The 23,157-nt window shown below is 43.9% G+C and overlaps 1 protein-coding gene across 1 annotated transcript in view; it reads right to left on the bottom strand.

The window, feature by feature from the left end:
• The window catches only part of LOC137304151 (microsomal triglyceride transfer protein large subunit-like), an 83,329-nt gene that overhangs the window by 34,675 nt on the left and 25,497 nt on the right, over positions 1-23,157 (bottom strand). Inside the window, exons 5-8 of the mRNA XM_067972651.1 lie at positions 17,818-17,957; positions 15,519-15,666; positions 5,820-5,977; positions 3,257-3,425 (exon numbers count right to left, since the gene is read on the bottom strand). Coding sequence (XP_067828752.1) covers positions 3,257-3,425; positions 5,820-5,977; positions 15,519-15,666; positions 17,818-17,957 — 615 coding nt within the window. The remainder of the gene's footprint in view (positions 1-3,256; positions 3,426-5,819; positions 5,978-15,518; positions 15,667-17,817; positions 17,958-23,157) is intronic.

The following is a 23,157-nucleotide window of genomic DNA, read 5'->3' as shown; positions in this document are numbered from 1 at the left end:
AAGCCCCGCACCAGAGTGTCAAGGCTACTTCTTGGCCCAAAATACATTGTTTCGGTTGAGGGTATCATGAGTAACTTCAGTTTGCATCATTGTCTTGATCTGACAGCTCAATGTTTCAGTTCTACTGTGCTCCAAACTGCCTCAAGCATTTAGATCTTCGGAAATAATTCCTGTACTACTTTGATGTCATCCTACACGTGGAGGTCACAATGAACAATAGGTCTGACCTTCCTCACTCTTTGAAAGTTCAACCTCCACATATAAAGATCTCCTGCGACCTGCCCCTTGATTCTCTTTCCTGACCTGTTGCCATATATAGCTGTTCTGTGTGTTATAGTTGCTTGTGTTAGCAGTTGAGGTAAAGCTCCTTCCTCCAGTCAAAGATTTAAACATAACGGTGCGGAACAAAGCTTCGTAGAAAAAGAGAACATGGAACATCGCCTGGCCAAAATGGCTGAGAATATTTTAAAGAGACGGCGTCCCTAGCATGCTCCTCGCCTAACTCCCCAACGTGGATGACAGCAAATCCTATTGGTATCTGGACTTTGAAATTTATTTAGAAAATTTGAAAGGTTTGACCTACAGTAAATAATGTAACATTTTTTAATTTAAACATTTTGGAGCTGGGAAGGCAATTTTCTTCCTTCACCCTCACCCCCTGTGCCCTGCTTGGCATCTGCTGAATCTGCCTGGTTTTCTGGGTTCAGTTCATTCAAAAGCCATGGAGAATTGCCGGTTTGGAACTACCACCTCAGATTTGGCGCTCGCTGGCAATAGCGGCTGGGAGGCCATGTACGGGACAGGAATTCCAGCAGTGTCAAGGTGAGAGAACGCAGCTCTTTCTGGTAACAGCCAAAGCTTCTCCACCCACACACTGCAGTCCTGCTGTACCCATGGACCCCCCCCCCTCTCCTCGCCAGAACCTACCTGAAAGTTGCTGGCCGCGCCTTTGAGGAATCTCGGGTCCCAAGGTGCAGAGCAGCAACGTCTAACACTAAGATTGCGCTGGCATCTGTCACCCAGGAGGCCGCTCCGCGGAATGCCTGGGAAATGGCGAGGGAGACTTATTACGTCACACCTGTGCCATTTGCAAGGGGTTTTCCCGTCCCTAAAGCCCTGGGAACTGGAATCTGTGGTGGAGAGGGAGAAAAAGAAAAGAGACAACTAGAGACCAGGAAATCGAGCCCTCAGGCTCAAATTGAATACGTAAATCAAATGCAACACTGGAGTTCTTGTCGATGGCTTTCCCTCCCCCTCCTCCAAAGTCACGATTTCAAACACATTCCCCTTCGCTGTGACTGTGGTGAGAGACAACAAATATTATAAGACTTGAGCTTCTGATTTGAGTCCAGCATCGATTTGGGGAACAACATTACATTTTTTGTATTCATTCTTGGGATGTGGGCGTCGTTGGCAAGGCCAGCATTTATTGCCCATCTCTAGTTGCCCTTGAGAAGGTGGTGGTGAGCCGCCTTCTTGAACCGCTGCAGTCCGTGTGGTGAAGGTTCTCCCACAGTGCTGTTGGGTAGGAAGTTCCAGGGTTTTGACCCTGCGACGATGAAGAAACGGCGATATATGTCCAAGTCAGGATGGAGTTTGTCTTGGAGGGAAACTTGGAGGTGATGGTGTTGCCATACACCTGCTGCCCTTGTCCTTCTAGGTGGTGGAGGTCGCGGGTTTGGGAGGTGCTGTTGAAGAAACCTTGGTGAGTTGCTGCAGTGCATCCTGTGGATAGTACACACTGCAGCCACGGTGCGCCGGTGGTGGAGGGAGTGAATGTTTTGAGGCTGTCGATCAAGCTGACTATAAGCCGAGATGAACCCTTTCCGGTATTATTCGCTACTTTTTTTACATTCACCCATTCAATTTTATCTTTCACTAACACTCATTATTAGGGCAAGTGGTTGGTTGCAGGAAGCAATGTGATATTACTCAGAACCAAGCCTCTGGCATTTTTTACACTGTTCTTCAGCAGGAAGATAATCTAAATGCAGTGACTGAAAGATAGAGAACAAATTGGCATCAATATAGCAACATTTCACATCCACAGGACATCCTAAAGTTTTTCACTACTTTCATAGTGCAGTCGCAGCCACTGATTCGAAAGTAACTCTTTCAATTGCGGTTTCAAATTCTTCTGCAGCACTCTCTAAATTGTTAAAACACACCCTCTGTTCAAAAGTTGGTTTTCTACTCCAATCATTATCAAAGGTTATTAAACAAGTTTTTAAAATTAGATTGTCATTTTAAAATTCTGATTTTTTTTTAAACAAAGTAGTTTCCTCAAGAGTTGTTAACATTTTAAGAACAGACCTGAAACAGATGTTTTCCCATGGGCACTTAAAAAATAAACACACTTTCTTTTTTATGCAGCGGGATGTTATGATCTGGAAATCAGATTCAATGGTAACTTTCAAAAGGGAATTGGAAATACACTTGAAGGGGAGAAAATTTGCAGGGTTATGGCAAAAGAGCTGGGGAGTGGGACTAATTGGGTAGCTCTTTCAAAGAGCTGGCACAGGCATGATGGGCCGAATGGTCACCTTCTGTGCTGTAAGATTCTATGATTCTATAACTCTGCTCTACATTACAACAGTGACTACACTTCAAAAGTACCTCATTGGCTGTGAAGCGCTTTGGGACGTCCTGAGGTTGTGAAAGGTGCTATATAAATGCAAGTTTTTTCTTTACATTGAAGTGGAATGGATTGTATATTACCGGATCAATTCTACCACAAGTATCGGGGCCAATAATGTGATGGGAGGCATCCTTTCGCTCTATTATGAGGCATGGAGACCGATGGCATTCTACATGTCTGATGGTTTGGCGCATCCCAATGTGGCTGCCAGCATAAAAGGGTACTGGAAGCCTACACACAAACAAGGCAACTTAGGGCCACTGAAAATATTTCAATTAGGGCCCCTACACACGATGCAACGGGAACAGGTGCTGAAGCGGAAGCCCCAGTAAATTAATAAAACTTTCTGGCTTTCATACACCACCCCCAACCCAGGAGAAACTACTGTCGCTCCACTGGCAAAACAGCAGCCCTTTACTGGCTGCTGGGACCCAAAATTTCCAGCACTGCAGCCCAATACACCTTGCCCGGTATGTTATGAGTGGCATAAAATTATTTAAATGTACTGACCTTATATTATCGGGCAAGGTGAGCTCAGTTGCGCTCAGAGATACGCACCGCCTAGGAGGCAGCATTGTGCCAGTGTTATTAGCCCTGTACTGTGCAAATCATACATACCAGCAATGTGTGTAAAAGCTCTTTGGATGGGTGTGAAGAGAAGGCAGCAGCGTACAGGAATGTCTGCAGTTGGGAAACTTGTGTCTCTTCGGAGAAATCCAGATATTCCCAGAGTGCACTCAGGGATGATTCTGTCTGTGCTGCTGTTACTGAGTCAATCAGAAAGGAGCTAAAATAAATCACAGATGGTAAGACCCCTTCAGCTGTAACACTGTATTCACCAGGCTCAAATGGATTGCTATTCTCCAAATAACCTTCAATTTTGTTTCATTCGCAAGCAGGACGTCATTTCCAAAAGCACAGACCAATATATCGAAAAAGTACGGAATCCAACACAATTAAGCATTCTACAGCGGTGAAAATTCCCACACCCGTTCCTTGCCGCTCGCCGGAACCACATATCGCAAAACTACGCATTCGCAGCCTGCGATTTTCCATTAATTTGCTTTGTCCGATAGTAAATGACCCACAAAACTGACACCAGCAGGGATAGGTCTGACCTAGTGCCTACGTGTTGAAGGAACGTAAAGGTGTTCACAAAGACTTCATTTCGTCGTTACATCTGGTGAGATCGTAAACACACTCAAGAAGACCATGTTTACCGAAAAAACATACAAAGGAAATCTTTGTGACCAACCATTACGATGTCGCTGCACATGTCGAACAGGCCAGTTCTGACCCCCACTCAAAAATGAAAGATAAAAGGGCAAGTGTTTTTTTTACTACCAAGCTCACTTTTCCATGGGACAACTGCAGTTACAGGCACATTAAACTGTGTTTACAAACTGAGGCAACAAGTTACACATCCTGGATTAAGGAAGCAAATCTCATTTAAACTTCATTTTAATTTGACACGATTTTGACCTCCACATGCAGTTGTTACTTTAAATCTTTGTTTGTAAGAATACAAGGGTGTATAAGAAAGCAATGCCTTAGCATTGGCCATTTGGCTTATCTAACCCACTCCTTCCACTGGTCAGGCTCAAGCTTCTCTATGTTGAACTTCACCTGACCAATATAAGCTGCTAAGGAAAGGTTCAGAAAAATTCTCTCTACCCACCCCCCACAACGGTAAATCAAGCAAAATTCATAACAACTTTCCACTCTTATATTCTACATTACATTTCCTTGACCGCTTGCCTTCCTTATCATGATGTTTTCATGATCACAGCAGCTCAGAGAACCGTTGTGTTCCTCATAAACAGCAATATAAACACATGTTAGATGCATTACCCCTCATTCTTCAATTGAAATCATCCTCCATATGAATAAACCCAAAGCAGAAACAAGTAGGGTTGTAATTCCCCTTAAGAAAACACAGGTTCAAATGACTAAACTCCATGCACATAGGCTTGCTCCAATGTAGACACTAACGTTGCACATTCATGACAATAGGGAAACCCCTCTTGACTTGCGAGAACTGCACCCATACCCGAAAGGAGCCTGGTTTAACTGGCCTCGTGCCTTCTGAGCACGATGGCTGATAGCGGGTAAATAGTGGAATAGACATCATGGTAAGTTGGTGTGTCTAAATATGGTGAGGATGTTCTCTGATTCCAAAACAGTTTAGCGCTATCAAAAGGAAATTCTATGATTTAACTGGGACCATTCTTGTTATGTTAAGCCAAGTGTAATTATTTACGGAGCATTTATTAGCACCACAGGGTTCATGAAATGCCAGTTCATCGTCTGAATGGCATTGGCTTCAAGAAGAAGGGAATGGCTGTGCCTCAGGTCAAGACTTGTAGGGTCTTAACTACATTACAACGTTGACCCATCCGATGATGCACAACCTCTCAAAAACTGGATAAGGAATAGAAGGGAGGGGGTGTGGGCTGGTACATGGGGTGGGGATTCCCTACGGTACACAGCCGGCAGGGTGGGCCGCAGTCCTGGGGTCGACCTGCCTTTCTTCTGCCACATGCCTGGGCCACGGAAGTCTTCTCTTTGCCAGATTTTCCATGCTTGTCTCCCCCTCTGCTATTCCGCTGTAACCATTTACACCTCCTCTGGTCCTATTTTTTGTTTCTACATTTGTCTAATTATCACCTCATTTTGCACTTTTGTTATTTAATCACTCCTGCCCCTCACCTCTCTCTTTTGTTCTTTTCCTGTCCCCCCTTTCCCTTGGCTCTGCACTTTCTTAAAAGCTGTTCATCTCTAGCATCTTCCAGTTCTGATGAAAAGGTCATCGACCTGAAACGTTAACTCTGTTGCTCTCTCCACAGTTGCTGAATGTTTCCAGTATCTTTTGTTTTTAGTTCAGATTTCCAGCATCCACAGTATTTTGTTTATGTTTGAGGGACAGAAGGGTTACCGCCTGGTGCTATAATGTCTTACAGCTGGGTGTCCAAGCTTATGTTTTCATTGACACCCTAGATAAAGCCCTTCTTCCATTAGCACTCTAGATACAGCCCTGCCTCCATAACATGAGATGGGTAGGAGAGTGGGGGATTGTGATCTCACATGCGAAATTGGGTGCGTGCCTGCCAAAGGGAATGTGATAGAATCCTAAGCAAGTGTACATTTACAATCGTGAAAGGAATATGGACCAGTGACTCACATCTCATTGTCAGCTGCCTTCTTCAGCAAATTCAGGATGTCAATCTTCTTCGTTTCTCTCAGTAGCTGGACAAAAGCCAAAAAGGTCTTTGTTGTAGATACTTTGGAAAGATCTTGCAGGTCCGTTTTTTTGTTGAGGCTTTTCAGATAGTCACTTGCCTTAAAGAGAAACAAAGTAACATTTCATTGTGGGTTCTGTCCAGCGCCTCTTACCAGTTCAACTTAGCGTAGTTGCCTGGAAATATCCACCAATGGAAAAGGCAGCTGCTCCATGCACGTAGAATTGTTCCAATATGTGACAGCCCTACAACGGTTTGGACAACACAATGGTCTGGTGAAATGGTGATAGGGTGGAGCTTTGTGAATAAATTTTAGCCTTCATACATGTTCACTGCTATTCCTGACTGACCCAGTAAATGTAGCCATTGAAAATTAAAAACTTTTTTTTAAGAGCTATCCCTACCCCGCCTGAGAGCGGAGTTGCTTTGATGTTCCGAGCAAATTCACGTGTAACTGATTTACGCCGAAACATCGCTAGGTGAGAATATCATCGATCTTTAGCGTCACTCCCAAATTACATCTGCCGAAACCCCACTTGGCTCATTAATATAGCTTCACCTCCGTCCAAAAAAAAACCAGACAATGCAAGTTTCCTGCATTTATGAAAGGCCCAAAATTTTAGGTGCAGCAGGACCTGAAGTCCCTATTTCTGGTGCTTTATAGCCATGTTTTTTTTTAGCAATTATTTTATTTCTCCGTACTAAGATCTGCACTGTATCTTCTATATCTTTGAGTGCTTTTTTTTAAGGTATCAGAGTCTGTTACATCGAAAAAGAAACGCTCCCACTATTCTGCATTCTTAAACATGCTGTGCTTAATGTGCATAAATGATGGGTTGGTGGCTTCAAACATCAATTTTCATAACATCAATAAGATAACGATGGAATTAAAGAAGTAAGATGGCGTTTGTTCCGCACTTTCCTCGAGATCTGATTGTTTACGCTGATTTCCAGTAGTTTGACGCCATTTTTTTCCGTTCTGGGGTATGCTAATACAACAGTCAGGAAATTTGGGCGCAAGTTCCCATCGGCAAAATCGACATAGAAATTGGTGTAAATTTTGGCGTAATTTGCGATTCAGGAAATTCTGAGGTTCTGTCTCTGTCCCTCATTCACTATCCCCATCATTCTCTGTCCCTCATTCACTATGTCCAACATTATTTGCCTCTGTCCCTCATTCACTATTCCTCATTCAACATTCTCTCTATCGCTCACTCTTCCCTTCAAAAATTTCTAACTCCACCACTGCAAAAAATTGTACTTTTGTGTACTTCAGCTTTTTTTACAACTGATGGACTTTAGAGCATAGCTGTAGCTTAAGTCATGACAAGTTCATGTCCCACTTTACACCCGTTATAACTACATAAAAGGCAAAACTGTAAATGCTGGAAATCTGAAATAAAAGCAGAAAATGCTGGAAACACGTAACAGGTCAGTCAGCACCTGAAAAGGCAGGGTTTAACTTTTCAGGTGCATTCACTAAGGAAGGCTACACATCCAGAATGTAATAACTCCTCTGTTCTCTTCCCAATTGCTGACTGACCTGCTATGTATTTTCAATATTTCCAATTTTAACTTCTTTTTGTACGTCATATGTGAGGCCATTGGGCTTTTAGTTTTCACACAAAACCAACTGAATTGTGAAAGGTATTCCCAAAACACTAGTAACCATCCTGAAATCTAATGCAATAAAAAATAATTGAATTTATTCAGCTGCCTTGAAGCAGTGGCCTTGGTTGTAACCCTGTACTCAGGGCTATTTTTCCAATTGAAAGTTATTTTTTGAGATGCCAGGTTTTTTTTGGAGCTGCTCATCAATTTTTCCAGGTTTTGTAGGCTGGCACATTTGCATAATTCATTACTTTCGAGGTGACGGTTGTTATGGAGATAAACACGGCAGTCATTCTGCACCAGCGAGATCCCACAAATAGCAATGAGTTGAATAACCAGTTAATCTGGTTTTTGGTTGCATTGGGTAAGGAAAGAACATTGGCCAGGACCCTGCTCTTCTTCAAACAGTAAATTCTTCTTCATTCACCTGACGAAGGAGAAAGCCTCCGAAAGCTTGTGATTTTCAAATAAAATTGTTGGACTATAACCTGGTGTTGTAAGATTCTTTACATTTGTCAACCCCAGTCCATCACCGGCATCTCCACATCACTTCTTCAAACAGAGCCAGGGCAATCTTCATCATCCCATGGAACTACCAGGACAGGCAGACAAGACCCTACATCTGATAGACAGCACCTCCAACAGTGCACCATTCCCTTAGCACTGCACTGGAGCATACACCTAGATTATGGGCGTTTCCCTAGGTTTGGGGCTTAAACCCCTAAGCTTCTGATCCAGTGAGAGTCCTAACAACTGAGGCAGGCAGACACATTAATGCCATGAAACTAAAAGAACAATTCAGTAATAGGTTTCTAATTATGATACACTGGGGTGGGTTGTCTTGTTCCTGCATCCGGGCATATTGGATCACCTGGGCATTCATAGATAATCACTGGCTCACAAAAGCTCCTAGTGTCTCTACGTGCCATAAAAATCAAATTAAAACTGCACATTATACATGCCCACCTAGCATGCCCTGCTGGTGCTATTACCATGGAGCTGGGAACAGCTGACTGAACTACCCCCAATAAAGCATTGCGAGTCATCGCACATGCACAGAAGAGGTGATTTGCAGTGCTTTATGGGTCAATTTAATATGTGCCCCCTCCCAGCGAACGGTTACCAACTGTGATTGGGTGAAAATGTTTCACAAGCTTTGATGTGATAAGACCCTAAATAAATGTAACTTTTAAAAAATTCATTCTCGGGATGTGAGCATCACTGGCAGGGCTGGAATTTATTACCTATCCTTAGCTGCCCTTGAGAAGGTGGCGGTGAGCCGCCTTCTTGAACCGCTGCAGTCCGTGTGGTGAAGGTTCTCCCACAGTGCTGTTAGGTAGGGAGTTCCAGGATTTTGACCCAGCGACCATGAAGGAACAGTGATATATTTCCAAGCCTGGATGTTGTGTGACCTGGAGATGATGGTGTTCCCATGCACCTGCTGCCCTTGTCCTTATTTTTTAATAATTTATTAAATAGGTTCAAAGTAAAGGGAAATGCTGCCCCATGATATTAATAAAGCAGCCAAGGCTCCAGCCTTGTCTGTGAAAGGATAAAGAAGCTCTCCCAAAATATCAAACAAGAAGCTAGACTTTAGTTGCAGCCCAATGCAAACAGACAACGTAAAGCCAAAACAAAAGTTGAATTGAAACGAATCCCAGAACTTTAAGCTGATCAAATGTGTTAAAAAGCAGCTAAACAAGGCCCTGAAGTAACACTCCCACATGCCAAATCTTAAAGATATTCACTGCATTAGCTTTTCATGATGCAGATAGTGTATGATATCCCATCACCCAAGCATCATGTGAATAATTTCACCCCTACTTTTCAGTACTGTGATTTTCTCAGGACCGTTACAAGCCTCTTCATTATATCATCATCCAGCTAATGTGCTCAGGTTTGACATTTTGTGTGGTAGGACTTAGTGTGATTAGACAGCTGTGGCTCAGTGGTAGCACGCTTGCCTCTTGTGAGTTCAAGTCCCCCTCCAGAGACTTGAGCATATAATCCAGGCTGACACTTCAGTGCAATAGTAAGGGTGGATGTGATTTTAAACCGAAGCCCTGTCGGCCCTCTCAGGTGGATGTAAAAGATCCCATGGCACTATTCAAAGGGCAGTGGAGTTCTCCCTGGTGTTGTCCAAGTACTGAAAAAAAGATACTCCTGAATTAAATAATAATTGTCTGAAATCACAATATGCCATTTTAATTTTGTGCTACACAAGAACCTAATCACAAGATAATTACAGATAAGGAAGATCCATCTAACTTCACCCACCCAGAAAAATCTTAATGTTCCCTCCCCTCCGATCTAATTGTTTCTTGAATGATTCCAAGGTTTATTGCCTCCATTACTCCATCTGAATTTTCAATTCAGTAAAAGCCTTGATACCCCACTGATTCCAAACACGCTTGGACAGTCTACCTAATACACAGCAGCATCTCCTACACCCCTTCCCACCAAATACACAGCAGCATCTCCTACACCCCTTCCCACCAAATACACAGCAGCATCTCCTACACCCCTTCCCACCAAATATACAGCAGCAACTCCTACACCCCTTCCCACCAAATATACAGCAGCAACTCCTACACCCCTTCCCACCAAATACACAGCAGCATCTCCTACACCCCTTCCCACCAAATATACAGCAGCATCTCCTATGCCCCTTCCCACCAAATACATAGCAGCATCTCCTACACCCCTTCCCACCAAATATACAGCAGCAACTCCTACACCCCTTCCCACCAAATATACAGCAGCATCTCCTACGCCCCTTCCCACCAAATATACAGCAGCATCTCCTACACCCCTTCCCACCAAATATACAGCAGCATCTCCTACACCCCTTCCCACCAAATATACAGCAGCATCTCCTACACCCCTTCCCACCAAATATACAGCAGCATCTCCTACACCCCTTCCCACCAAATATACAGCAGCATCTCCTACACCCCTTACCACCAAATATAAACAATTTTACAACACCAAGTTATAGTCCAGCAATTTTATTTTAAATTCACAAGCTTTCGGAGGCTTCCTCCTTCCTCAGGTGAACGATGTGGAAAGCAGCATCTCCTACACCCCTTCTCTTGGATGCAGTGCCCACTGTTAGTGCTGCCTTTAGCCCACCCACTCCCCTGAATCCCAATGCAGCTGTCTGTCCTTGTCTGTGGTTGCATTTTCAAACACGATAGAGAAAACAGAGACGTAAGAAAGAGCTTTGAAAAGGGGGAGTGAAGAGAAGAGATAGAAGAAGTACAGGAATAGGGAGTGAGAGAGAAACAGAAATGGAGGAGGGAGACAAAGGTGAAGGAGGAAGAGAAACAGGGACAGAAGGCAAGAAGAAGAAAAAGAAAAGTGAACATGAAAGACAGAACTGAAGAAGAGAAAGGGAGAGATGGAATTGGAGGGAAAGAGACACAAGGTACGAGGAAAGAGAAAAAGAAGCGAAGGAGGAGAGAGATGGAAGTGAACAGAGAAGTGAGAGAGACACACACATCCAGAATGAAGAAAGGTGAAAGTGGCAGGGTCCAAAGACTCAAGATACACAAAGTAGATTGGGAGTTAGACACAGGGTTTAATCATGGTTGTGCCTGACTCAAAAACAATGTAATGATATGAGGCCCACTGAGGTTGGTACACAGGTGTGGCCCACTGCTGCAAAAGATTGGACATCCCAGGCTAGTCTTTTATTAAAGATATACTGGTGGATCGCCTGTGGCATTGCTCACAGTAAGTCCGATCACATGTTGTTTTATAGCAACTAAAGTGATATATCGTGTAGCACACAACATATTCTTCTGCTGGCCTGTGTCTTTAAGGCCACAAAGTCTTTTTTCTGCAGGTATCCTGAAATTAATTACAGAATAATGGCTTTTGGTGAGGAAAGTTTGTAGATTGGCAGGTGCTTGTAAATATCCAGCTCCAAAGAAACCAGCATGTCTTCGACTCCTTTTGTTTATAGTTTTGGCATTTCGAAGTATTGTGAATGCTCTCAAAACTTGTACATAGATATACAATTAGAGAGAGCACGAAGAAATATATTGCTATCATTAAACCTGTAAAATCATTAAACCTATAAATAAACTACTGCCGTATCCACTGGAGAAAGAGTTTCTTGGCAACCAAAGCAGGTTGGGAACAACACCACCTGCACGTTCCCCTCCAAGTCACACACCATCCCGACTTGGAAATATATCGCCGTTCCTTCATTGTCGCTGGGTCAAAATCCTGGAACTCCCTTCCTAACAGCACTGTGGGAGAACCGTCACCACACGGACTGCAGCGGTTCAAGAAGGCGGCTCACCACCACCTTCTCAAGGGCAATTAGGGATGGGCAATAAATGCCGGCCTTGCCAGCGACACCCACATCCCGTGAACGAATAAAAAAAAAGGTAATTGTTGTTACTTGTGCTGTAGTAAGGCCACAATAATTAGCTAATGTTCAGTAATGGAACTGCCAGTCATTACCAGGAGAACAGACCCCAACTTGAACTAAACTGTCCCTTTACAGGTACCAGTGATTAACTTCAAGGTTACAATCTAATCTCTTGGTTCAGATGAAATTTTTAAAAAAATCTTTTAAACTTTGCTTTTGAATTTCATGCCATCTAATGTCCTTGATTTGATTACAGTCTTGAAATCTCTCCCACTATTCTACATTTAACAAATAACCCATGGGCTATAGCCAATGGGAGGTAATGTAGGAAGGAGAGATTTACATTTTCTGAGGAGGTGAAAGGCTTAATATAAATGCAAGTTCTTTCTTCCACTTGCTAATAACCCGGCCTGATGTCCCTGCTGATGTTTGGTTTATTGGGAAAATGTCCTGATTCAAGGTATTGTGGGGACCAACCTTATAATTTGATTCAAAATGCTTTATTGGATTATAAATTCTGCACTCTTTTTTTTAAAGTGAAATTATAAATTTCCCAGGGTGGAGGTCGGGAGGGATATATGCCCTCTGAACCCTTTATGAAAACTAACATGTACCTGGGAGGAGGAGAGGCAGCATTTGGAAGTAGTGTGCAGGTTAAAATGTGATGCCTTGGGGTAGATATTCAACTTGCTGGCCAGGCGCAAAACTGGCCGCTCATTATAGATACCACTCGAAGCTCATTTCCACAAGGGAATTAGAAATCAGCCAGCTCCTATAACAGGCAGCCAACCCTCAATACCTGCAATACCCCTTTTATGCCCAGGACGCAACAACAACAACTTGCACTTATATAGCGCCTTTAACGTAGTAAGACATCCCAAGGTGCTTCGCAGGAGCATTATCAAACATAATTTGACACTGAACCACAAAAGGAGATATTAGGCCAGGTGACCAAAAATTTGGTCAAAGAGGTAGGTTTTAAGGAGCATCTTAAAGGAGGAGAGAGGTCGAGAGGTTTAGGAAGGGAAGTCCAGAGCTTAGAGCCTAGGGAACTGAAGGCCAGGCCGCCAATGGTGGAGCGAAGGAAATCGGGGATGCGCAAGAGGCCAGAATTGGAGGAGTGCAGAGTTCTTGGAGGGTTGTGGGGCTGCAGAAGGTTACAGAGATAGGGTGGGACGAGGCCACGTAGAGATTTGAACACAAGGATGAGAATCTTAAAACGGAGGTGTTGCCGAACCGGGAGCCAATGTCGGCCAGCGAGCCACAGGGGTGATGGGTGAACATATACCCCAAATATACCCCAAATGTTGCCACGTGACGATGCATTTCATGAACCAATTACTAACCAACGGAACTCCTCAGGTTGACCAAAGTTTGACTGACAGCTGACTAGAGGAGGGGTGCAAGAGACAGAGCAAGAGGTGATCTCGTGAAATTTTGGTTGAGATTCAGGCGCTTAACTGCATGAACATCCAGGTTACTTGAATGATGGAATCTTAGTTCAGGTGGGAAGGAGCAGGAACCTCTAACATCACTTCTTGATCAATACTTACACCTATACCAACAACTCAAAGGCAGGACAAAGTATGTCAAAGAACAAGTGAGCACTTTGAATTAGATTGAAGACTGCGTCTGACTTTGCGGAATGGAATTGGCATAAATACAATGAAAAAAAATCCAAGGACATTGTAGACAGGCCAAGGTTGTTATGATTTGATGCTACCTTACCCTTTAATAAGTCATAAAACTTCATCCTTGGCAAGAAAACGGCTGCACAACTGACCACACACTGATCTACCTGCTGTGGAGTGATTACATTTTCACCGAACTGCACTTGTGTGTTTAAATGCCTTCCTCTGCCATCAATTCAGTTGTAAAAATGTAATAAAGGGGTTTAACATTAATTCCACTAATGCATACTGCTGCCTTATTTCATTTAATTGGTACACGCTACAAGAATTGCTTTTCTGACAGCATTCAGCTCTGAGCCAATTTTCATATTGTTTCTGAAAATCCATGGAATTATGTAGCTTTGGCAACCCCAATATAGAAAGGATACTGGAGCGTAGAAAAGGTGAAATGTAGATTTGCTAGGATGATACCAGGTACGAAAGGGTATAGTTCTGATGAGAGATAGAAAAACCAAGGCGGAGAAGTTTCAGGTGAATTTTAACAGGAGCTTTCGACATGGTGGTGAAGGAAATCGAGAGGGCAAATTTTAGTGACTGGTGCGGCCAGAGTCTCACACAATGGGAACTCAGTGTTGGGCATTCAGTCACGGAGGTCCGCGTGCACGATTTTAACTGTCCGTTAAAATCAACAGTGCAAGATTTCATTTCCACTAGTTGGTGAATCAGCAGCAGGGTACCTCAGGGACATAAAGAGGGAGGTTAGAACAATTTTTTTTCTGCCAAAGGGTTATTGGAATATGAAATAATTTACCAAAAGGGGCTATTGAAAGAAAGACTTGCATTTATATAGTGCCTTTCATGACCTCAGAACGTCCCAAAGTCCTTTATAGCTAATTAAGTAATTTTGAAGTATAGTCACTGTTGTAATGTAGGAAACACGGCAGCCAATTTGCACACAGCAAGATCCCACAAACAGCAATGATATAAATGTCCAAATAATGTGTTTTAGTGATGTTGGTTGAGGGATAAATATTGGCCAGTGCATGGGGGAGAACTCCCCTGCTCTTCTTCGAATAGTGCCATGGGATCTTTTATAGCCACCTGAGAACGCAGGCGGGGCCTTGGTTTAACGTTTCATCTGAATGGCAGCACCTCCGACAATGCAGCTCGCCCTCAGTGCTGCACTGGAGCATCAGTCTGGATTATGTGCTCAAGTCCCTGGAGTGGAGATGAATCAGTCACAGCATTTAAAAGGGAATTTGAAAAAAACTTAAACACGAAAAATATCAACGGGGTCACAGGGAAGGCCGAGGGATGCGATGGTCATTTCCCAATATGTGTGCCCAGGTCCGGCTGGTGAGGCTCTGTGCCGGGGGCACACAGATGGGATATTTACTCTCCCGTCGAACCCAGGCAGGTGAGCGCTTCGATTGGGCGGATCGAGCCTCCAACGCCCTATTGGAACGGTCCAAGGTCCAAATCATTTTCGTGGTCAGGCCTCATTAGCATTCCATCGGCAAACTGCTCACCAATCGGAGGCTGCAGGAAATCCACTGATTCCACCGCAGACCCCCATCCCATTCCCATCCAATTGGGAGGAGGGAGGGATTGGAAATCGGCTCCTGCATATCAGCAGGCTGTTCAACCGTGAAGGTTTCACAACTAAACCTGATTCTGTCCTCACCTGATGTCTACACAATTCCCTAAGGAGCAGGAAATATAACTAATTCCCCCCTCCCCCCCTTCCTTGCCCAAGGATTCTGAGGCCACCATCAATGCTCCCAGTGCTCCAGCCACAATCATCTGTCTGCACTGCATCAATCCTGGGATCTTCCTGGCCTGAACGTTATGGTCCCATCAAATGTATCACCATAATTAGTACTGCATGATCTGGTGTATAAAACCATCTCACACAGCACAGGAACACATACGAAACATGGTTCAAGACTTAACTAAGGCCGTCTGTGAAAAAAACTTTCCCCAAACTTGTGATGTTAGGACACAGTATGGATACTTACCAGTGTACACTCTTTGCAGGATACCTTCTCCAGGACACCAGTCATAGAAAAGTGTGTGTAGATCCCAAGATTACGCAGTGCTTCCTGAAGACTTTTCCCATAAAATTCTTTGGGCCTTAGTTCTGAAGTCAAGTAGCGAAGCTGCTGTCTGTTGTGAGAAATAATTGCTTCAACCAACTGAGTTTCATATCTGCATCTTCCACCCACTTCAGACTTGGTGCATTAAAACACATTTGCAACAGTTGAGAATAAGGAGCATATGGAGCAAATACTATTGGCATTAAATAGTAAAATGCTTAAATTAACTCATGGAAACACTAGACTACCAACCCAAGCAGCCCTAGAAAATTTCTGTCTGCTATCAACTTTTCAATGTTTTGACCAAATGGACTTCCCAATTGTTTTTGCTTTTCTGATGTGACATTTCCGATCAATCAATAATGGGCGACCTGTCATGGAAACAATGCTAATGGGGATAAATAACACACAGAAAAAAATATCAACAGGCACATTGGTAGAAAAACACTTTTCGGGATTAAAGAAAAAATCTTAGTTGTTAAATGGTTGTGTTTTCTAGGAATATCAGGGTTGATTTTCCTCTGCTCTGCAAATCAGAGGAAAAATGGGCTAATCTTTTGCTCCCATTCTGCTCCTGAAAAGTACTGCACCTGAACTTCCTCTATGGCTTTTTTTTGGTGTCTGCACCTGAAGGAAATGCAACAATATAAATTACATCCCTGATTTCCTTCGCCCCACCATTGGCAGCCATGCCTTCAGCTGTCTAGGCCCAGGCCCCAAGCACTCTCTGGTCTGTGCTGAGCTAAAGGACCTCAGTTGGGACACTAAAATTGGCTTTAATGTTCTTGGTGTGAGGAATGGAAAAAGTAAAATCAGCCAGCTATCCCTCCCAATTGCTAGCTAGTGTCTCCTGCTTGAAGGTATGTGCACATGTGTGTGTGTATGTGTACATGCACATGTGTGTGCACATGTGTGTGTACATGTACATGCACATATGTGTGTACACATGTGTGTATGCACACACATTCATGCTCATGTGGCTGTCGGGTGAGGATGAGGTTTGGCCGCGATGATCCTTCCCTCGCGGTCAAGTAGCCTGGCAACACACTGCGTCCAGGCTCAAACCTGAAGCATGGTCACTTGAGCGAGCCACCAAGGATTGTTGACGTCCATGTAACTGTAGCCCAGCAGGAGTCAACGCCTTCAGGAGAAGAGGAAGAAAACTGGAGGAAACAAAAATCAGATTTGCTTGCGCTCTGCACGTTAATAATGTGACTGCTCGGTATTGGACGATGATACCATGAGCTCGATTTGAAACTCCCTCATTAACAAACAGAGCAGGTTAAAGATCTTGACTCTGGGTTTCCAAGGGGATTCTCCCAGTCACCTGCCGTAAACTTGGTGGAGCCCTAGAGAAAAGGTGTAGAAGATCATAGTAGCCATTTACAGCGTTTCTCCGAGGGTTCTGGTGAAATCCCACAGGAATTCCAGGTTTGAAATATTACTGCTACTTCCTGTATGGCTCTCAGAGACTGCATTTAGAAGGGGTTAAACTACACAGCCCAGATTCTCTGATTGACATTAATTTTAACACTAGCGTTCGTAGATTTATTGAAATGGGTTAACACTGGCATGAAAATAACCACAACTGGAAAATCTAGGCAAAGCTCTCTCTGGCTCTAAAAGGTTTGAATTCAAGTCTTTGATTTCACCGTTGACTCTTGGGGGAGAGTTTGGGATGAGAGACCGTATTTTGATTTTTATTTAAAGGAGCACTGCCGTCATGGAAAGGATTTCAGCAGATCCAGCCTTTGTTTGGGTGAGAATGAAGGTCAGAAGAATGCAGCATCATTTTTGTCACAATGACTCATTACATTACCTGCCTGCAAACAAACCAGAAAATTTACACAATGTTTACTTCCGAAATCTGCACCCTTTAAAGAAAGAACTTGCATTTATATAGCACCTTTCACAACCTCAGAACTTCCCAAAGTGCTTTACAGCCAATTAAGTACTTTTGAGGTGTAGACGCTGTTGTAAATGTAGGAAACGCGGCAGCCATTTTGTGCACAGTAAGGTCCCACAACAGAGATAAAGGACCAGATAATCTGTTTTTTTATTGAGGGATAAATGTTGGCCAGGAAACCTGAAGAACTCCCATGCTCCTCTTCGAATGGTGCCGTGGGATCAATGCAAACAAATACAACACTTTGTCAGTGAACCAGAACAATTATCCTTCCATTCTACATCCGCATACAATATCAAGCAAAATTTGGCAAACCTTGAGCTGATCTTGGCACCAATTGTCGATTGAAGATTGAGGTTGACCACATGACTCTCCTCAGTGACCGCTGTTTTGATAACACCATCCTCCAGAGAATAAAGACATTTACAGGTGGGCTGCCACTGAACTCCAAGAACCTTGAATAAAAGGTCAACATTTTTATCAAACATCTCTTTTAACTAATGGATGACTGAAGGACTTTTAAGCTTCTGAATCACACATCATATTGGAATACCTGACTGTGTTTCTTTGGCATTCTATTAAAAAGAACAGTTGGATTAGGGAACTGGTTAGTGCAGTCAATTAGCCAATGGCCCAAATATAGCCCAGATCAATGGTCTTTCTGCAGTCTCAAACCGGTTCATATGGACGTGGGCCTATAGCACAGAATGGGCCCTAGTTCAGTTACCGTGGCAATCTGACTCAGAAAGGCCACAGAATGGCGTAGGAAATGGAATAAATGTCACTGGTGCAGCAGGGGTGCTGTGCTGAGGTGCAATTTTAGGCCAGGGGTGCAAGGTGCTTTACTGTGCATCTGGTTGTCCTGTGCCTGATCTGGGCGTGCTTGATGCTGATGCTGGGCGACTGAAATTGGGACAGACAGCCAGAATTTGCAAATGTCCAGCGTGAATGTCACTCAAAAAACAAAGAAGGGAAAAAATAATAGTTGGGTTTTAAATCGTGCTTAACAATAGTAACCCTTAAAGGGGCAGCTCCAGCAAACATTTCTTTGTTTTTTGTCCGCAAAGAGTAAAGACCCCAGAGGAGCTATGGGTCATTTCCAAGACAATTACATAATATGTGGGCGATGCAATGACACGTATAGATGAGCTTTGTGTTGTGTTGTTCAACAACAACTTGCATTTATATAGCTCCTTTAACGTAGCAAAATGTCCCAAGGCGCTTCACAGGAGCGATTATCAAACAAAATTTGACATCGAGCCACATAAGGAGACATTAGGACAGTGACCAAAAGCTTGGTCAAAGAGGTAGATTTTAAGCAGCGTCTTAAAGAAGTAGAGAGAGGTAGAGAGGCGGAGAGGTTTAGGGATGGAATTCCAGAGCTTAGGGCCTCGGCAGCTGAATGCATGGCCGACAATGGGGGAACGATTAAAATCAGGGATGCGCAAGAGGCCAAAATTGGAGGAGTGCGGAGATCTCGGAGGGCTGTAGGGCTAGAGGAGATCACAGAGGGAGGGAGCAAAGAAACAGTAGAAGGTTGACCCAAACACTTTGTTATGCAGCTAGTGCCCTTCTTAAAGCTGCAGTGTCTCGGTCTGTGTGATGGCAGATTCATTGGGCCACTAACATGAGGAGTTCCTGAACTCAAGCTAGGGAGGGGGGCAAGGGGAGGAACTTTGTCACAGGAAAGGGGGTGGCAACAAATAAATCAGAGCATGAGTCCTAATGAGCAGCTCTCACACACTTCCTAACGCAGTAATGGCAGATACCAGCTGCACATCATCTTGCCCAGATAATACTGTAGTAAACTGTACACACATACCTAGGAGGTGCCCCATCTACTTGTGGAGTTGGGATTACCTATAGCCAAGATTTATCTGATTAATATATCTAGGAGTTGTTGCTTCTTAACCCCCGGACTTTCTCCCCTTCTCTGCTGGATTCCACAGATGACTTTACTCAGGTGACTATTCTTCATGATTAAACCTAGAGATAGCGTTTGCAGGTTACTCAAACATAGGGGGCATCACAGGACACCTGTCCTCCCCCAACGCTCACTAAGGATCTCTTTCACAGCAGTGGTTCACCGGACTGTGATCAGGAGTGGGAATCTGGTCTGACTCTTTCTCTGGTTCCGAGGGCAGTATTAGTAACCCTAGCCCCACCCTGGCTGAGATCAGTTAAACTCTGCACAGACCTGGAATCAAACCTGGGACTTTCCTGGTCTGTATGGCAGGGTTTTTGATGCATTAGACTAACCGTGAGGGATATATGAAGGACTGAGGACAAAGGGAAAACTCGGAAACAACTGGGATTTGCATTGGTTTGATATGGAGGAAAAAAAAGCAAAAAGAGCCTGATAATTATATTTTGTATTTTGAATGATTCAACAAACCTGCTGGTTAAATACAAAAATAAATTCAAGACATTAATTTTTTTCTGATCAAAGGCTCAAAACTTCCACAGGTCTGAGGCCTAGAACCCAGTTGGAAACCACAGAAATTCAGTGTTAATTTTTTTTAATACTCATCCTCAGGATGTGGGTGTCATTGGCAAGGCCGGCATTTATTGCCCATCCCTAGTTGCCCTGAGAAGTTGGTTCAATGGGTAACACAATCGCCTCTGAGTCAGAAGGTTGTGGGCTCAAGTCCCTCTCCAGAGACTTGAGCACATAATCCAGGCCGACACCCCAGTGCAGTAGTGAGGTGAGTGTCGGAGGTGCCGTCTGTCTGTTAAATTGAGGCCTTGCCTACCCTCTCAGGTGGACGTAAAAGATCCCAAGAGCAGGGGAGTTCTCCCCGGTGTCCTGGCCAATATTTGTTCCTCAACCAACATCACTAAAAACAGATTATCTGGTCATTATCTCATTGCTGTTTGTGGGATCTTGCTGTGCGCAAATTGGCTGCCGTGTTTCCTACATTACAACAGTGACTACACTTCAGAAGTACTTCACTGGCTGTAAAGCGCCTTAAGATGTCCTGAGGTCGTGAAAGGCACTACATAAATGCAAGTCTTTCTTTAATATTGTCATGGACCATATCGTGGGTGAGGTAATGGGCAGGTGATACACCGAAGCTAGTGAACCGGAGGCACAAAGGCAGACCGTGGCCTGGTAAAGGACCTGCAATATGCAGATATTGTTGCCATTCCCACTGTATTGGTTATCTCTATCTGTTGACCAAGGAACTGGGTGTGGAAGAAAAGAGATGGGGCTCCAAAAACTTCCCAGCTACAGAGATTACACCCATAAAGAGGACAGAAGGGTGAATGGAGATTGAAGTCATCAATGATGGAAGTTATTTGTTTTTTAATTCATTCTTGGGATGTGGACATTACTGGCAAAGCCAGCATTTATTGTCCATCTCTAGTTGTCCTTGAGAAGGTGGAGGGGGGGGGTCTTCTTTTTGAACCGCTGCAAGTGGGAAGCTGTTTGCCCAATGAAGGGATGTGGGACACAGATGAAGATGTACTTTTAGCTGGAGGGACCTGAAGGAGGGGAGACATATCACAGGATGTGAACAGGAGAATGCACGAGGCTTATGCCCAGTTGGCACTTCTCCATGGTGCTGAGAAGACCCTGAAGCTGGAACTGAAGAAGAAGTTGGATGTTTCTGGATCATGTTATCAGAGTGGCCAACACTGAAATAACATGGCGTATCCTGTGCACATTACCAGGACATGTTATGGAGAAAAAAATGTGATGGGCAGGGTACAGCAAGTGTGCTGAACATACCCTGAGAAGGTGAGGGAATAATAATATGTAGAACCTTATGGTGTCAACACATTTCATGGTGCTTCACACAATGAATAAGGTTTGAGGGGCAGCGACTGTTGTTATGTGGGCAAATAAGGCAGCCATTTTGCAGCAGCAATGTCCCATAAACGGCAATGAGATGAATGACCAATTAATCTGTTTTTTGGTGGTGCTGGATGAGGGAAGAATGTTGGTCAGGCTGGGAAGAGTCCATGTGGAAGGTCAAAGTTGTGTTGGCAGGGCAATGTAGGGGAACAACTGGATTCAAGAGTGACAATGGCCAGACAATGGCATAGAGGACAGCTCAATGGTCAGGGCGTGGAGCACCTGTGATCTGCTTGGTTGGTGACTCAAAGTTGCAAAGCCAATTTCCTGCCACTAGAGGGGAGCATCAACAATAACTCTTGGAGCTTACAGGGGGAGAAACCAAGCACTGCACAGTATAGGAAAATCCACAGAAATCCCTGTTCTAGTCAGTGCCCGCGTATAACTGATTATTCTATCATATACTTCCCTTCCACAACAGCTGCTAATGCCCTACTTTACAGAAAACCAATTTCCTTCCCCAACTTTTCCTGGGGGGAAAAAAATCAAAAAGAATCCTACATTACAACAGTGACTGCACTTCAAAAGTCAATTGGCCCTAAAGTGCTTTGGGTCTTCCAGAGGTCAGCAAAGGCATTGTACAAATGTCTTTAACCCTCAATCCTACTTCTCAACTGATACTGATCTTGGTCCTTTTTAAAAGGTCCCAATTGATTCTAAACCCTTCTCAGAGATTGTTCCACATATTGACTATCCTGTGGGAAGGAACATTTTTTTCCTAATCTCTAACCTTGCTGAAGGCCTGAAAATTCTGCAGCTCTGGTTCTATGCTCATTGTCCAAGATAAACAGTCTGTTCACTTCAATTTTATTTTGAACTTTCGTTAGTTTGGAGACCGGTATTACGTCTCCTCTCGGTCCTTTTCCCAGAGAAAAATAAGTTTAATCCCCTGAACCTCGCTTCACAAGGCCTGGAAACTTGCTAGTCACTTTTCTCCCACCCATCCTAATGCATCCACGGCTGGGGAATTTCTCGGCGCTGCTCCTGCTTCGCTGGAAGGGCAACGGAAACCCGTGCAACGTGTGTAAACAGGACTTACGACGAAGTGATGCCGGCGGAGTGCGAGCTGTTCCGAGGAATTTCCCGGGCTAAAGTCCGAATTTCTATTCCTGGTCTGTGACGGGTCAGCTCAAGGTGGGAGTACCTTCACCACACGGACTGCAGCGGTTCAAGAAGGCGGCTCACCACCACCTTCTCAAGGGCAATTAGGGATGGGCAATAAATGCCGGCCTCGCCAGCGATGCCCACATCCCATGAACAAATAAAAAAAAAGGTCTGAACGAGAGGCTGCTACTTAATCTTAAAGTGCGTGTGGGGTGCAGATAATCAGAGATGACGAAAATAAATATGGGCTTCTTAATTAAACCTCCAGAGATGGCCCCTTCTAGATGCTAGGTTTGATTTAACAAAAACTTGACTTTAAGCTCTGGTTAAAACCACATGTAAACAGAGCATATAATAGTTAATTGACACGACACAAAGCAGCAAATAGTCTGATCATCAAACTCAACGCCCCAACATTTGATAGGCTCATACTACATTTCTGGAGTGCTATTTGTATGCAGCGCTGAATAGGTTAACGCCCCATGTTAAGTGTTTCCATGTAAAGTTTGCCGATCGGAATCACTATACCACCGATAAGAGAGTAGAACAAAGGTAACATGTCAGGGAAACAGGAATGTTATTCCATTTGGTTTACAGACTCATTATCGTGGCTCTGGTTTAAAATGGATCACGGAGATTCTGTAAAGTCTTGGGTTGCAATTGCGCAGATTCAGCTCGACAGTTTCCGCAAA

The sequence above is a fragment of the Heptranchias perlo genome, chromosome 36, assembly GCF_035084215.1.
Source record: "Heptranchias perlo isolate sHepPer1 chromosome 36, sHepPer1.hap1, whole genome shotgun sequence".
NCBI classification, from domain to species: Eukaryota; Metazoa; Chordata; class Chondrichthyes; order Hexanchiformes; family Hexanchidae; genus Heptranchias; species Heptranchias perlo.
The sequence above is the reverse complement of the archived record's forward strand: the minus strand, read 5'-3'. Positions and strand labels throughout refer to the sequence as shown.